The following is a 14,714-nucleotide window of genomic DNA, read 5'->3' on the forward strand; positions in this document are numbered from 1 at the left end:
ACGTTTGGCCTGATGGGATGGGAAGAGCCCATGGTCTGGGAAATGGCCCTTCCCTGGCGGCGGTGAAGGACACGCCAGGCGGAGTGCAGGGTGAAGAGCCGGGCTTCAGCTGCTGCGCCGAGTGCCCTCAAGCCAGTCCTTTCCCTCTGGCCTCAGCCTCACCTGTGAATGGAGGTTTGGTCCTGTGACCACTCAGGGCCTTGCACGTTAGGGTGTCATGACTTTGGCAAGGGGTGGGGATCAGAAACCCACGATTCTGGGCTGGGCAAGAGCCTCAGCAGGGTCTGGGGACAGGAGGGGCGCTTGGACAGAGAGCAGGTATGGGTGTCCCCAGTTTCTTACCCCAAAGGTAATATATCAGGGCAAGGTGGGGAGTTGGAGGGGGGGAGAAGTCACAGAAGATCCAGGTGCCCATCAACCTGGGCCAAGTGCCCATCGACCTGGTGCCCATCGACCTGATGCCCTCAGAGCCACCACTCTCCTCCCCCTCCTGGGATCCTGGTTGTCACTGGTGAGGGATGCTGGACTCACAGCTGGCAGGGGTACAGAGGTGTGTGTGTACTCTACCATCCTGCGAGCCAGGGTGCGAGGCCCAGCCCAGGTAGGAGGCAGAACACAGGCACAGGTAAGAAGGATGAAAGGTCTGTTCCCCAGTGTCTCCCAGATTTGAAGGCTTCTAGTGGGTGTCCAGGCAGGGCGAGGCCAAGGGCTCAGTGTTGGGAGATGACAGCATCCTTGGAGCTCTGTAGCCCACTGCCTTCTCTGTACAAATGGGGAGACTTCAGCCTTGAAGGCTGGGGCGGGCAAAGGACTCACCCAAGGCCACTCAGTGAGCCAGGGCTGGGTCTTTGCCTCTTGGCTCGAGGCTTCTGGAATCCTAGGTCCTACTCCACAGTCTGTGCCCACTGGGGAATCACACACACACCCGACCTGGATCAGCTGGCTGTCCCTGCCGGCTATACTGAGGTCATAGGCTAAGCAAGAGGGAGGGCAAGTGTCTGCTGTGGAGCCTCCCCAGCCCTGCTGGGAGGAGGCGCAAGGCCAGGTGGGGAGCCCCTGGGATTCTGGCCCCCGTGAACCTCTTGGTTCTTCCCTGGCACAGCCAGCTTGACCTGCCAGCTGAGCCAGCCCAGAGCAGGGTCATCAGAGAGCAGTGTGGGAGCCACTGGGAGGTAAAAACTGTACGAGTGCTCCTGGCGCGTTCCTGTGGACTCTTTCCGGGCTTGGGGACTGAATGAGCCACTGCACGGGCACAGCGGCCATAAGACATCTGATCCCCAGGGCTTTCCTCAGCCCCTTGAGACTCTCTGGCCCCAGCGCTCGGTACGGTGACCAGAAACGGGTAGAGGGGAATCCAGCAGAAGCCAGCTGATGTGGGCCTGTGGGCAGACAACTGGTCCCTAAAGGAGGAGGGGGATGGGAATGAGGATGTCAGGAGGTGGCCTGTGCCAGCCCCCTGCTGCCCCCCGGAGACCTTCCGGAAAGCCTCACTCCGGTGGTGGTGGTTTTGTGGGAGATGCGGAGAGTCCCCAGCCCCCAGGAAGAGGAAGGAGGGCTCATTTATTTGGGCCATTTGTCCAAAATTCCTGGCCTGGAGTGCACTGCGGGGCAGGGGAGAGGAAGTCCTCTCCCAAGAAAAGGCGTGGCGGGGGGAGGGGGCTGGGGAGGGGTGGACAGAGGGAAAGGGCTCCCAGTGCAACATGGGCCCCCTCCTCCACCCTCCACCGACATCCCGCCCGGCATCAGCATGCAGGACGCGGCCAGCGCTGATCACGGAAGTGAGAATAAAATCACTTCATTTATTTCCAAAAATGTAGGGGTGGGGAAGCAACATGATAAAAATTAAGATCAGTTCCCTATGGATCCATTCTGCCCCAGGGGAGGGACAGCGGCTCTTCTGGCCAGTGTGTTCTCAGTGGGAGGGCCTCAGGCGGACCCTCGTTGCCATGGCAACCTGAAGGTCCATCACCAGCCAGGGCGGGTCCCTCTTGGCTGGCCAGTGGCTGGTTCCTGTCCCGCCCTCCCCTGGAGCTACATAATGGTTAGTGGGTTAATTTCCAAATGCAGCAGCTCTGGATCCTCCCAGGGGCACCAAGCTCCCCACCCTCCCCTCTCACTTTCCTGTCCCCTCAGCTGTCTGGCCTCCAGCCCCAACCCCTCCTTGTCCCACTAGGTCCCCCCCAAACCCCCGGCTCCTCAGGGTCACCTCCTCCGGGACTCCTTCCTTCTCTGCCTCCCGACACTCAGGGCCACCGTGGCCTCAGTGAGTGAGCCCAGCTCAACCCACTGTGGGGCCTGGGGAGGCTGCGAGGGGCGGCTGGTAACAGGCAGATTGTCACATGGCCCAGTCCCGTTGCCACCCCCGTCAGAATGCATCCTGTAGCAAAAGGTTAAAAAACCAGGAAAAGACACGACAGCATAGAAGATGGTGAAAGAGAGTGTCCACGCGGGCAGCCCCAACCTGGGGAGGGGCTGGGATGAGCCCCCGGGCTCCAGTGCCCGCTTGCAGCCTGTGGGACCCAAGTCTGCACGGGCCAAGCAGCCAGGGACTGGCTGGCACTGCCCGGTAGGTAACGGAGCACTCTGGGGAAGGGTCTGATTGTTCCGGAATTTTAGGCCTCTCAACCAGGACAAACATCTGAACAGGGATGGGGGGACAGGGCTGAGCCTACAGGCTGGCTGACCCGTGACCTGGCCATTGCTTCTGCTAAGCCCATCTGTGGCACTGCCCCCTTGGACCCAAAGTCCCAGGCTCTGGAGCTGGGAGGCAGCAGGGTGGAACTGCTCGGGCCCTGGGCCAGAGGGCTCCAGTGGGGCCAGGAGGACATTTCCCTGGGCCCCGAGGCCTGAGCTGGCTGCGCTACAGGCACCGGGAGCCTGGCGTCAGGGCCCAGGGGCTGAAGACATCTGAAGAGAAAGTGGGGCCTGCAGGGACGCCCCAAGTACCGATCCTGGCGGTGGGAAGGAGACCCAGGCACAAAGCACGCCACCCCACGTAGGGGCAGACGGTGGGCGGCCATCAGAGAGGGTGGAGCCAGGCTTGCAGGCTCAGGGAGCCGTCCTGCTGGCTAGGACCCAGCCCCGCAGACCTCAAGAGCATCGGAGGGAGAACAGAAGGCGGTGTGAGGCCTGGAGGCCAGGTGCAAGGGGGTGGGGGCCACAGGCTGCACCTGTGCACCTCTGGTCTGCAGATGCTTAGGGGCAGAGGGTAGTGGCCAGGCTGCAGCCACCTGGCTCTGCTCCTAGGTGGGGAGAGCCGGGCTGACCGGGCAGGCCCCAGGAGGGAGGGTGCTGGGGGGAGGCGCAAAGGCAGCGAAACCAGAGAGCAAAACAGGAAAGACCGAACCCAGAGTCTGTGAGCCAGCAGGTACCACAGCCTCATGACACCCCCCTGAACCAAGTCCCACCCTTCCCTTTGGCCACCATCCCCACCTGGTCCCCCTTCCCCATGGGCACCCGGAGGGCTGCAGCTTCATTTGTGGAGGTAGGCGTCCAGCCACAGCTGCCCAGACTGCCTCAGGGACCTGGGAAGAGAGAGGGATAGGGACAGTCAGGGACCAGGGAGCCTCAGGAAGCGGGGGGCTGGGAGCATGGGTGCCTCCTCTCAGCTCTCAGCCAGGGGCCTGTGGGCCTGCTAGCTCAGGGCTCCCCGGGAGACCCCGTGGAAGGACCAAGGGAAGATCCTCATCCAACCCACACAGAAGCCAGGCAATTCCTAGCGACAGAGGGGCCGGCGGGGGGCACCAGTGCCAGCAGGGCCTCGGCTCCTCTCGTCACCCCGTCTTCAACATGGGTGGTCCCAGCTACATGCCTCTCAGTCTCCCCCCTGTGCCCCACGGACCTCCAGGGGCGCCAGCACCCGTGCCCGCCAGCCCTTACCTGATGATGTCCTGCAGGGCCTGCAGCAGCGGCTTCTGCTGGTACTCAATGCCATGCTTGGCGCACAGGGACCTCACCAGCGGGGCGACCTTGTGCAGGTTGTGCCGGGGCATGGTGGGGAAGAGGCTGGGGAGAGTGCGGGGGGCCGGGTGTGAGGAAGCACCCACCTCCTCTCACAGCCCACTTGGAGGCTGGCTGGGCCCAGGGGACCCCGTCCATCTCTCCCTATGTGCCCACAGGGGCGGCTGGCATGTGGAGGGGGAGGGCTGGGCCTCGGGTTCCCTGGCAATAAAGGGACCAATCACCTGCCCTGCTAGGCTCACGGGACCAAGGAAGATGCCAAGCCACACGTGCAGGGGTGGGCGCCGCTATACCATGTGGCCCAGGGCAGGAGAACCCCTCTCCAGGCTTCGGGGGGCGCTGGGGTGGAGATACGCTCTAGGGTCGGTGGGGGGACCTCACTGGGGAAGAGAGAGGTAGTCCCCAACTGCTGCCCTCTGCCGGGGAGGCTGGTGGCTACTTCCCTCCACTGTACGGCCTCCACCCTCCACCCACCCCCACCTCCCCACCCGCGCCTGCGCTCACTGGTGCTCGATCTGGAAGTTGAGGTGGCCGCTGAACCAGTCATTGAAGAAGGACTGCTCCACGTTGCAGGTGGCTACCAGCTATCCGGGAGAAGGGGGATGAGTGGCCAAGAGCCAAAGCACAGAGGGCCCCGTCTCCTTCCCACGAGGCCCAGCCTTACCCAGGGGTCTCACCGCCCTGTCCAGATTCCCCACTGGTCCCTCCAAAAGCTCCCCGCCACTCTCTCTTGCCCAGCCCTGTTCCTCCCAGCGGAAGGACACAGGCAGCCCCAGGAAGCGCAGGACGGCGCCGGGCCCACTGGGCAGCCACGTTCCCGGGAACCAAGGACATGGACCTCGGGTCCAGGCTCCGCAGGGCCCCGGTGGCCAGCTCTGGCCACCCTCACCTGGCTGCTGAACCAGTCACGGTAGGGCTCCTGGTCAATCTCCATGACGATGTGGTTCATCTGCGTGACCCACACAAACCAGTGGCTCTCCAGGAACCTGGAAGCGAGCTCGGCTCAGCACTGGAGCCCGGCGTGCTCGGTCTCCACGGGGCCCGGGGAATCGGTGGGAACAGAGCCTCCCTCCCGACCCCGCACAGCCCAGGGCGGGTGGGGGGTGAAGCGAGTGCAGCCCCTGATGAGGGGCCGGGGCAGGAAGTGGGGACCTCTGAGCCTTTCCTCTTGGGGGCCTCGCATCAAAGCCCCCATCAGTGCCAGTGCTCGAGGGGCCCAGGGATTATTAACCAGCAAAGCGCAGGCACCTGATGAAGTTGAGGAAAATGATGGCCCCCAGGACACCATAAAAAGGGATGTAGGTGATGAAGAAACGGGCATAGTAGCTGATGGCCCAGGCCAGGTCCTGCGGAGAGAAACAGGTAGATGTGGGAGTGTCCCGCCCGCCCCCCGGCACGGCTTCCCAACCACAGGTGTGTGTACACAGCACCTCCCTCTCACTGCTGGGCCAAGGAAGCTCAACAGGCCTCCGTGAAACTGGGCACCAGGCCCACTGAGGACGCGACGCCTGCCAGTGCAGGGTGTGCACGACTGTCTTTATATGTCTAGGGAAATGCTGAGTGTTTTAGCAACAGGAAGGGAGCTGCAAGCTCTGCATTTAGGGAAGTAAACAGGGATGGGGACCAGCAGATGCCAGCCATGGGGAGGGGCCGGGGGTCAGCAGCTCTTTCATGGTCCCGAGGATTCTGAAGGTGCATTACCATCTGCACGCACCCCTGACACCTGCAGGTTCACAAACTGCTCATCAGCACCTGGGTCTCCTTCCCGGACATTCACTCCAGCACAACAAAGGCCAGAGACACCATCCATCGCCCGCCTCTGGGCCCTCCCAGCAACCTCTGACACTACTGGCCCTCTTCCCACACCTGATTCTCCCCCTGGCCCCTCTTCCTCTCGGCTCTCCTCCCTTCCTGGGCAAGCACCTCCCCCAGCTGCCCCAATGGCTCCGTAACCATGGCAACCAGAGCGACCATCTTAGCTCCAAGCAGACTCTATCTTTCCCTAAGCCCTCCCATCCCACCCAGATCAGCCCACAGGGATTGGGGACCACTGTCTTCTCAGCCACCCTGACCCAGCCTGTTCCCACCTCAGGGCCTTTGCACTGACTGTTTCCTCTCCCTCATCACTTCTCCCAGACACTCGGCAGGGTAGTGATGAGAGCAGAGGCTCCGGGTCAGGCTGCTGGCTGTTAATTATAGCTCCACCCTACTCTGTGTAGCTGTAAGTAATTTTCTGAGCTGTGCCTCAGTTCCTCCATCTGCAGGATGGGAAGAGAACACCCCCACACCCCCTGAGATTCTACATGGCTTGAAGGTGTTGCAACAATAAGCACAGTCCACAAGTCTGAGCTCTAAAGACTCCAATCTGGTCTCTGCACCACTTTGCGACCATAGAGACTTTCCTAACATGCAAGCTGGACCACGCCACTGCGATCCTCAAAGCCATCATGGGCCTCCTTCCCCGCCGGGGGATAAAGGGTAAAATCCAGCCCCTTAGTAGCTGCACGGCCCTCGCATGCCTGCCCACCCACCTGGCCTCATCCGCAGCCCATCTCCCACAGCCAGGCTGCGCTGCAGCGTCTGCGTCTCGCTGCATCCACCTGGAAGCTCCTCCCCTTATCTGCTCAGCAAACTCACCCTTCAAACGAGCTCTGTTCAGTTAAGCTCCACAAACACTCAGTAAATGCCTTCTCTGTGTCAGGGACCGAGTTAGGTGCTGGGGGCAAAAGGAAGTCCTTCAGAGCCCCTCGTCTGGAAGGACAGACTTATACAGAGATCCCTTCAATATCATATGCAAGGGGACACACAGTTACAGGGGTGATGGGAGTGTGGCGTGACGTCCCGACCCGATCCTGATTTAGGAAAGGCCTCCATCAGGAGGTGGTGCCTGTGCTGGGCTGGGAAACGCGGGACGTCAGCTAAGCAAAGAACAGTAGGATGGATGTTTGCAGAATGATGACAATACGAAGAAAAGCCCAGAGAAAAGACCGGGCAAGGGCTGTGTTTGCATACAGATTATATGCTCCATATACCCCAGCCCAAGCGCTCGAGGTGGAGGCGGGACACCAAGGCCAGGTCACGTCCGCCTGGGGGGACTGGCCTCTACCTTGCCGGCAATGAAGACCCACTGAGAGCTTTAAACAAGAACATGGTCCCTTCTGGACCTTAAACTGGATCCCGGCCAACTGAAGGTGGGGAGATTCGGTTATTCCAGTAGCTCAGGAATGAAATGACAGAGGCCCAAACCAGGACCCACGGCACTGAGGAGGAGATAACAGATTCCAGAAATATTTAAGAGGCAGGGACAGCTCCACCTGGGGACTGCTTGGTCATGAGGAATCTGGGCTGGTCCCTGGCGTGGGTACCATCAGCTGGGGTAGGAAGGGGTTGGGGGGAGCGGCTGCGGAGGGGAGTCGAAGGGCCAGCGGTGGGCGGAGGGCAAGACCTCAGGACCGAGGCGGTCTAAACATTCATTTTAATTCCGTGTTTGTGCGTAAGCAGTGCAGTAGTATGTACGTATATATTAACGGAGGTGCGTTCTTAGGTATTGTTGTGCGGAGCGATACGTGACTGTGGGACCACTGGTTTCACAGGTAGGGGATGGAGGAGATGCAGGGAAACAGAGGTGGAGGAGAACCAGCAGAGGCGGCACTTGGAAGCTGACACGGAGAATTTTAAGAAGGAGCAGTAAGTGGCATCGGATACAGCGGACCTCCAGGAAGTTGAGGCCTGGGAAACATCCCCAGGATGTAACCACTGGCAACGCTGGCTGGCATTTGGGGCTGGATAATTCTCAGCTCTGGGGGGCTGTCGTGGGCACGGTAGGATGCCCACTAGAGGCCAACAGCTCTCCACCCCCCCTGAGTTGTGACAATCAGAAATGTCTCCCAGGACTTCCCTGGTGGTCCAGTGGTTAAGACTCTGAGCTTCCACTACAGGGGGCACGGGTTCGATCCCTGGTCAGGGAGCTAAGATCCCGCATGCCGCGGCCAAAAAAAAAAAAAAGTCTCCCAGATGTTGCCAAGTGGCTCAGTAGAATTGTGCCTGTTGAGGACCACTGCCCCAGGTCACAGCCACACGTGGCACCCAAGCTCACTGTTACCATGAATCAGAAAACCACAGCGCAGGGCATGCCTCTGCCCATGTGGGCCCCTGAGGGGAGCGCTGGGTCTGGCGCCATGCCTGGCTGCAGTCAGCTACAGTTTTGTACTAGAAACCCAAGCTTGAACCCTACTCCCCAGCGGGAGAGCTCTGCCCTGAGGGGCCCGATCAAATGTCCCTGGCGGGGCCACCTGAGCCGGTTCAGGTACAAAGTCTGATTCCCTTTCCCGCTGTCCCTATGTAATGCTTTGTTCCTGAGGGAACAAACACAGTTTAAAAAATAAAAAAAGGATTAAATATTCATGTCAGGAGTCATTTGCCATGAAAGCAGATTCAAGTACCCCCGGCAGCAGCAGCATCGCGGTCCCTTTCTGCTGTGACCCCTTCCAGGGCCCAGGTGAGCTCAGGTGCAGGAGACCTGGATTCCAATTTCCACCACTTAACTGATCCAGAAACTCCTTCCCTCTGGCCTGTGCCTGCCTTGCTGGCAAAACAGGGTTAGATGACACGACGTAGGGGGCAGTGCTTAACCGTTCCCGGAACACAGTGGGTACGGATAAAAGAGCGTGTCTTAGAAGAGTGTAGTACAGGTTTTACCAGCACGGGGCTGGCAGAGACCTCAGACTCCCACCTCCTCCCCAAACAGCCCCACCTGCTCCCGAGTCCCAGGCCTGGCCCTCTTAGCAGAATCAGCAGGCACCTTTGTCAATAACGCCAAGGAGAGAACATAAGACAAAGTACTTTGAAGCGCTTCCATTGCTGTACAAACATGGACAGTGGTGGTTGGGGTGTGGGGACAGGATCCAGGCCGTGGCATCGGGAGGTCTGGGTTCTAGTGCCTGACCCACCCCTCGGTGTCACCTTGGGCAAGTCCCAAACTCTTAGAGTTTCAATATCTTCATTTATGAAACTAGGTTTTTAAAAAAAGACCAGCAATACTGACTCAGTGGCTCTCCGCTTGGTCCCGAGGGCAGGGGCCCTGTCCCCGCCCCAGGGAATCCTGCTCTGCCCAAAGCAGTCTCTGCCGAGGGTCACTGCTCCACCCAGGGCATCCCACCACGGGCACATCGTCCTCTTCCACAGAACCACGCCTGCACATCTACATCAAGCCAAGGACCTCTGTGCACCACGCCACACGGCCCTCTCCAGGGTCCCTTTCTCTCTCTGGAGTTACGGGCTGGATCACGGCCCCTAAAATGAGTATGTTGAGGTCTTAACCCCCAGGACCTCACAGCGGGACCTTATTGGGACATAGCGTCCTTGCAGATGTAATTAGTGGAAATGAGGTCATTAGGGCGGGCCCTAATCCACTAGGATTAGTGTCCTTATACAAAGGGGAAGACCTGACACAGATACAGACACACACAGAGGAAAGGTGAGGGACACAGGGACGAGATGATGGTCATTCACAAGTCAGGGAGAGAGGCCTGGACTAGATCCTTCCTCAGAGACCTCAGAAGGACCAACCCTGCAGACACCTTGATCTCGGGCTCTAGCCTCCAGAGCTGCGAGACATGCGATGCTGTCGTTTAACAGAAACGCCACTCAGTTTGTGGCACTCTCTCATGCAGCTGCAGCAAACTAAGTGCCCGGCGGCTCTCCATTTACCAACCAGAGTGCAGTGTGGCCCGGTCCACCGGGTCTTAGGGGCCGCACGGGGACACAGGAGGGCGATGGCTGGAGCAGAGCCTTGGATGGGCGGGCTCATACGTTGCCTTCAGGAACTTTCTGAGGAGCTCTGCCAAGGCCGTGGCTCTCCCAGTGGGTGCCCTGTGTGGGGGGATCTTTAGGGTTGGGGTGCTATGGCCTCCCTGGCTCCTGGCAGCCTCAGAGCTAGTCCCTTCCTGAGGGTGGCAAGGCAGCCACCCCAGGAGGAGATGCCAGGGGCCCTGCAGGCCCCCAGGTCCACTCGCCTCCGTCGCCCTCCTCCCCACACTCCCGGGCCCCCTGGACTCACCACCCAGTCTCTGTGAACGATCATGGACATGATGATCTGGTACTGGAAGTATAGGGGGATGAGCAGCGGTGGCCCAACTGCAGGAGAGAGAGGAGAGGCACTTAGAGGGCCTGCCTCACCCGGGTGGGCCTGGAAGACGGGAGGGAGCTGGGGGCAGAAGCCGGAATGTGGTGTCAGCTCTGCAGCTCCCGGGCAGAGGCGGCCGGGGCCCCGGTACCCGAGGAGGGGGCTGGGAGCAGACAGCACCTGCTGGCACCCCGCCCAGCGATCATGAGTGTGGGACCCTGGGCAGGTGTCTGGGCCCACGTCCCTTCTGCATCATGGGCCACGTGGGGTTTGCCTGGGATGGCTGCTGTGGTCCCTTCTCCTCTCCCAGGTCTGGTGTCACTTTCTGGGTCTGGAAGGTTGTCAGGTGGGAGGGGAGACAGAGGGCCGCACTGGGGTGACAAGGGGGTCCGGGTGTGGTGGCGGGGTGCCCCAGCACTCACTCAGGAAGAAGTACTCGTGCTGGTGGTTGTAAGGCAGGTATTTCAGCTTCTTCTTGCCGTACTGAGGAGAGAGCAGAGACCGTGAGCCCCCGGCACCCCTCAGGCTCCAGCCTCCCGTGCTCTCCTCCACCTGCTCTGCAGCACCGTTCCTTCCTCCTGCCCAGGGGGCTTCTGCCCTCTGCACCCTGGGCTCCCAGGGCTGGGCCCCTGTGGGCCCCCGGCCCCTCCGGCCAACACTTCCTCAGCCCTCGCAGGGCGTGCCGATGCCAAGCTGCACCCCATGCTGGCCTCGGCTCATGCGCTCCTCTACGAGCGGTGCTTCCAATGCTGAAGCTCTGGGTCAAATCACTGCCCAAGGCCACAGGGCCGGCTGGGATCTGGACCCAAGAAAGTGGACACAGAGCCCATGCGACAGGCACTAAATAAATGCTGAGTGAATGCACAACTCAACAGTGCACGTGGGGGGCACAGACACCCAGAGGGAGCTCCTTGGCCAGTTTCCACCCCTTTGGGAGACAGAAAAGCTCCTGGGTCCCCCTGAGAAGCTCCCTGGAGCCCGCAATGGGCAGGAGAACTCAGGTAAGGGCCTGGGGAATCGTTAACAGTCACCAGGCCAGACGCATCTACCTTCTCGGAGCCTCCTGCAATTCCCAGGCCGAGACTTTTCACTTGAGGATGCCGGCGGGCCAGAAGAGGTCACCACGAGGACCACGTGGACTCTTCAGGCCACACCTGGTCACCTGGTCCTACCCAGGGCACCCTGACACCCAGACATTCAAGTGAGATGGGCTGGGAGGGCTGGCTGGGGCGTGGGCATCCTCACTGTACCAAGTGGCTCAGGCCACACTGACCATGAACCCGGGTGAGGGGACCCACGGCCCCACAGGGCCCCTGCAGCTCCTTAATTCAAGGTCCACCCCCACAGGGACCAGCCCACCTGGCCCTTAGGGGACTGAGACCAAAAGATGCTGCTCGAAGAGGGGCACCTGCGATGCTGGGGGTCTGTGTGGGGAGCCTGGGCTTCGGCTCTGCGTCTCACCTGCGCTGAGACACCGCACAGGTCGCGGAGCCCGCCTGAGCCCTGTTTGGCATCCAAATCACTGGTTGTCAAGAGGAGCCAATGAGAACAAGGGCGCAAATGCCAGGGGCTGACCCCTGGGCCACAGCTCCTCAGCCCCCCTCCCCCAACCCCACCCCCGGCTCCGGAGGCTGGCGCGCTCTCATCCAATCATGTCCACTGCTGCTTCCTTCAGCTGGGAGATCAAAGCATGATATGGACGGCGAAACCCTGGACGTCCTCTAGGCCTGTGCTCCTGTTCTTGAGGTGAGAACACAAGAGGGGAGGGATTGCCAAAATCACAGGGAGAGCCCACGGACAGAGGGGCCCCGGTGGGAGCAAAGCCAAGCCTGTCCCCAGGACGTGCATCTTGGCACAGAGGCCATGGCCGTGGCCCACCCAGCTGAAGCACCACCAGAATCAATCCCTTTGCTCCGTGCGGCCCCCTGTGCCTTGGCAGGGGTCTCACCCATCCCCAGAATGCACGTCCTTTGCACGAAGGCTGTCAGTGAGATTGCGGCTGGCCTTGGAGAGGTCCCAGCCGGGGGACACCAGACACAGTTCTGGACCACTTTCCAGAGGAGGGAGGGATTAGAGGCGCCCCTGAGCGGCCGGTCTGGTGGTCTGAGTTCTGGGGAGCATGGGGCCCACAGAACAGGCCCCCAGGTCTTGCTCTAACCTCCTCCCAGAAGCCAGGAACCGGGCCCAGACATTGTCTGCATGCTTCTCCAGCCCTGGACAGGAGGCCTCCTACATCTCTGCCCCACAGGTCAACCTAGTGGACAGCCCCAGGCCCAGAAGACCCTCAGGTTGGTCCAACTCTACTCGGGGAGTGAGCACTGAAGGCAGCGCAGGCTGGCTGGCAGAGGGACCCCACAGAAGGTCTCAGGGGTGGGCGCAGCTGGGGAGTTGGTTTGAAGCTGCATTTGCACAGTAAGCACCCTATTTGCACTGATCCATGGTGCCCTGTAGGGGGTGACAGGAGATTACACGGGGCTGATGCTCCCCAGCTGCCCCTGGCCGCTTAGCACTGCAGGCTCCCATGCGTGTCCCCTCAATGCCCCAGACTGTCGTGTGGGAGCTGCCAAGTCCCTGCCCCCAGGCAGCGGCAGGCCTCCCCTGTCCACCCCTGAGGGCTCCCAGCCTTAGAGAGGCGGGGGCTCAAGATTTGGAAACAATCTGTTATTTGAGCAAATTGCTTTGCTGTCCCCGCGCCCTCCCACCCCATGAGCTGTGGGCTCCTTATTTGTCAAGTGGAGGTATGATGGGTACTTCTTAGTACTTCTTAGGGCTGTCGAGGGCCCGTTGGTGATGGGGCCGTGAAAGCACTTCAGGACCGTCGGGGAAGGCCAGTCACGGTTACACGTGCGCCCGTGTGTGGTAACGTGCGAAATGTCACGGGACGCCTGTTCCCGTCTTGATGACCTCAGTTAGGGGAACTGCAAGGTCACCTGTCAGGGTAAGGCTGATCCAGGGCACTAGCTTTCCTCCGAAAACCAGCCAGGCACAGCTGTGGTTTGGTGATGCCAGGCCCGGCCCGGGGCCAACCTTCTGGTTTCCTGACTTTCACACGCTCAGTTCTTTGCAACACTCAGTTGTATGTCATGGGCACAGGGAAGGGATGGGGAGAGCTGTTTCAAAATGTACCAAGCTAGGAGGAGGGGCTCCTGGCTTCTTAATTCATCGGGAAGCTGGAGGGATCCAACAAACACAGGCCTCTAGTGTCCAGCAGGTGATGGCCCCAGGCAGGGCCCCACAGGACCCGGAAGCCCAGGCTGGGAGCCAGGCAGCCTGGGTTTGGATGGCGGCACCGCTCTTCTAGCTGTAGCCTTGAGCAAGTTATTTCTCTCTCAGCCTCAGCTGCTCCATCTATAAATGGGTTTCATGAGGGCTCCTGCCTCCCGGTTAAGCAAGGATTAAGGGACGCCCCACGTGCAGTGCTCGGCACAGTGCTAGGCCCGGGGACTCAGTAAGAGTCAACCTTCCTCCCCAGTGGGGACCACAGGCCTCTGCCCTCCAGGACAGTCCTTATCACACACAGGGAGAAAGCTCAGGTCATGAGGCCATCACAGGGGAGTTGCAGGAAGATAGGAGGTACTTCCACTCGAGCTGCGGGCGAGGATCCGGGTGGCTTGTCGTGTCCAGACCCCAGGGAGTGGCGGCACGTGCAGATCCTGCTTTGACACGTCCTCAAGCCGAGGCTGAAGGGAGCACAGGCCCGAGGCAGAGGGAGGTGGAGTACGGCCAGCGCCGGCGGCCTGTCTTCCCGGAGGCCCACAACCCTGGGCCCCGGCCAGCTGACCCTCCTGCGCTCAGCCTCTGGAAGGACCACAAGGCCAGGCTTGGATTATAGGCTGAGGGGGTGCCAGGGGCATGTGCAGGGGACTTTTCAGCATTAGAACAAAATGTCTGAGGATGGGCTTCCCTGGTGGCGCAGTGGTTGAGAGTCCGCCTGCCAATGCAGGGGACACGGGTTCGTGCCCCGGTCCGGGAAGATCCCACATGCCGCGGAGTGGCTGGGCCTGTGAGCCATGGCTGCTGAGCCTGCGCGTCCGGAGCCTGTGCTCCGCAGTGGGAGAGGCCACAACAGTGAGAGGCCCGCGTACCGCAAAAAAAAAAAAAAAAAAAGTCTGAGGAATGACCAGGCCCTTCCTTGTCTGTCAGGGGAAGGGGGAAGGGAGCAGTTGCAAAGCCCTGCCCAGACTCACACACAGAAATGAGGAACATGGCCACGGCAGGCATGCGAGGGCCCTGAGAGGAGGGCCACAGGTGCTCCAAGGGAATATTTGGCCTGTTCAAGAAGGAAGCCTGGAGGGTCAGCTGCAGACAGGCCGTGGGGCAGGGAGAGCCTCCCAGATGGGCAGGAAAAGCAGGATCTCAGGCAGGAAGGCAGAAACATCCCCAGCTTCCGAGAGCCCGTTTACGGAGCTACAGGGCTAAGGGCCTCCTCGTTCCCCCCCGTGATATGGAAAAAAAAAAAAAAAGTGGGTGGTGGAGGGGCAGGATGAGCAAAACAAGACCGTCCTTGACATCACCACGAATTCTGTTCTGAAGTTCCAGTAATGCCATAAAACCCAAGCCAGGAATAAGAGTGTAGAGCGATTAGAAAGAGTCTAAATTTTCATTATTTTCAGGGATGTGACTGTCTACC

General features: G+C 60.4%; 1 protein-coding gene across 4 annotated transcripts in view; it reads right to left on the reverse strand.

Moving 5' to 3' along the window:
• Nucleotides 1-1,779: 1,779 nt before the first annotated feature.
• FADS2 (fatty acid desaturase 2) overlaps nt 1,780-14,714 on the reverse strand; it is a 65,214-nt gene continuing 52,279 nt past the window's right edge. For all 4 annotated transcript variants that reach the window (XM_030833957.2, XM_030833958.2, XM_060303097.1 and 1 more), the window contains 7 exons: nt 10,507-10,567; nt 10,019-10,095; nt 5,209-5,306; nt 4,850-4,946; nt 4,465-4,544; nt 3,880-4,005; nt 1,780-3,524 (listed from right to left, as the gene is read on the reverse strand). In XM_030833957.2, coding sequence (XP_030689817.1) covers nt 3,473-3,524; nt 3,880-4,005; nt 4,465-4,544; nt 4,850-4,946; nt 5,209-5,306; nt 10,019-10,095; nt 10,507-10,567 — 591 coding nt within the window. In that variant the 3' untranslated portion in view covers nt 1,780-3,472. The remainder of the gene's footprint in view (nt 3,525-3,879; nt 4,006-4,464; nt 4,545-4,849; nt 4,947-5,208; nt 5,307-10,018; nt 10,096-10,506; nt 10,568-14,714) is intronic.

Source organism: Globicephala melas, chromosome 8, assembly GCF_963455315.2.
Source record: "Globicephala melas chromosome 8, mGloMel1.2, whole genome shotgun sequence".
Classification (NCBI taxonomy): domain Eukaryota; kingdom Metazoa; phylum Chordata; class Mammalia; order Artiodactyla; family Delphinidae; genus Globicephala; species Globicephala melas.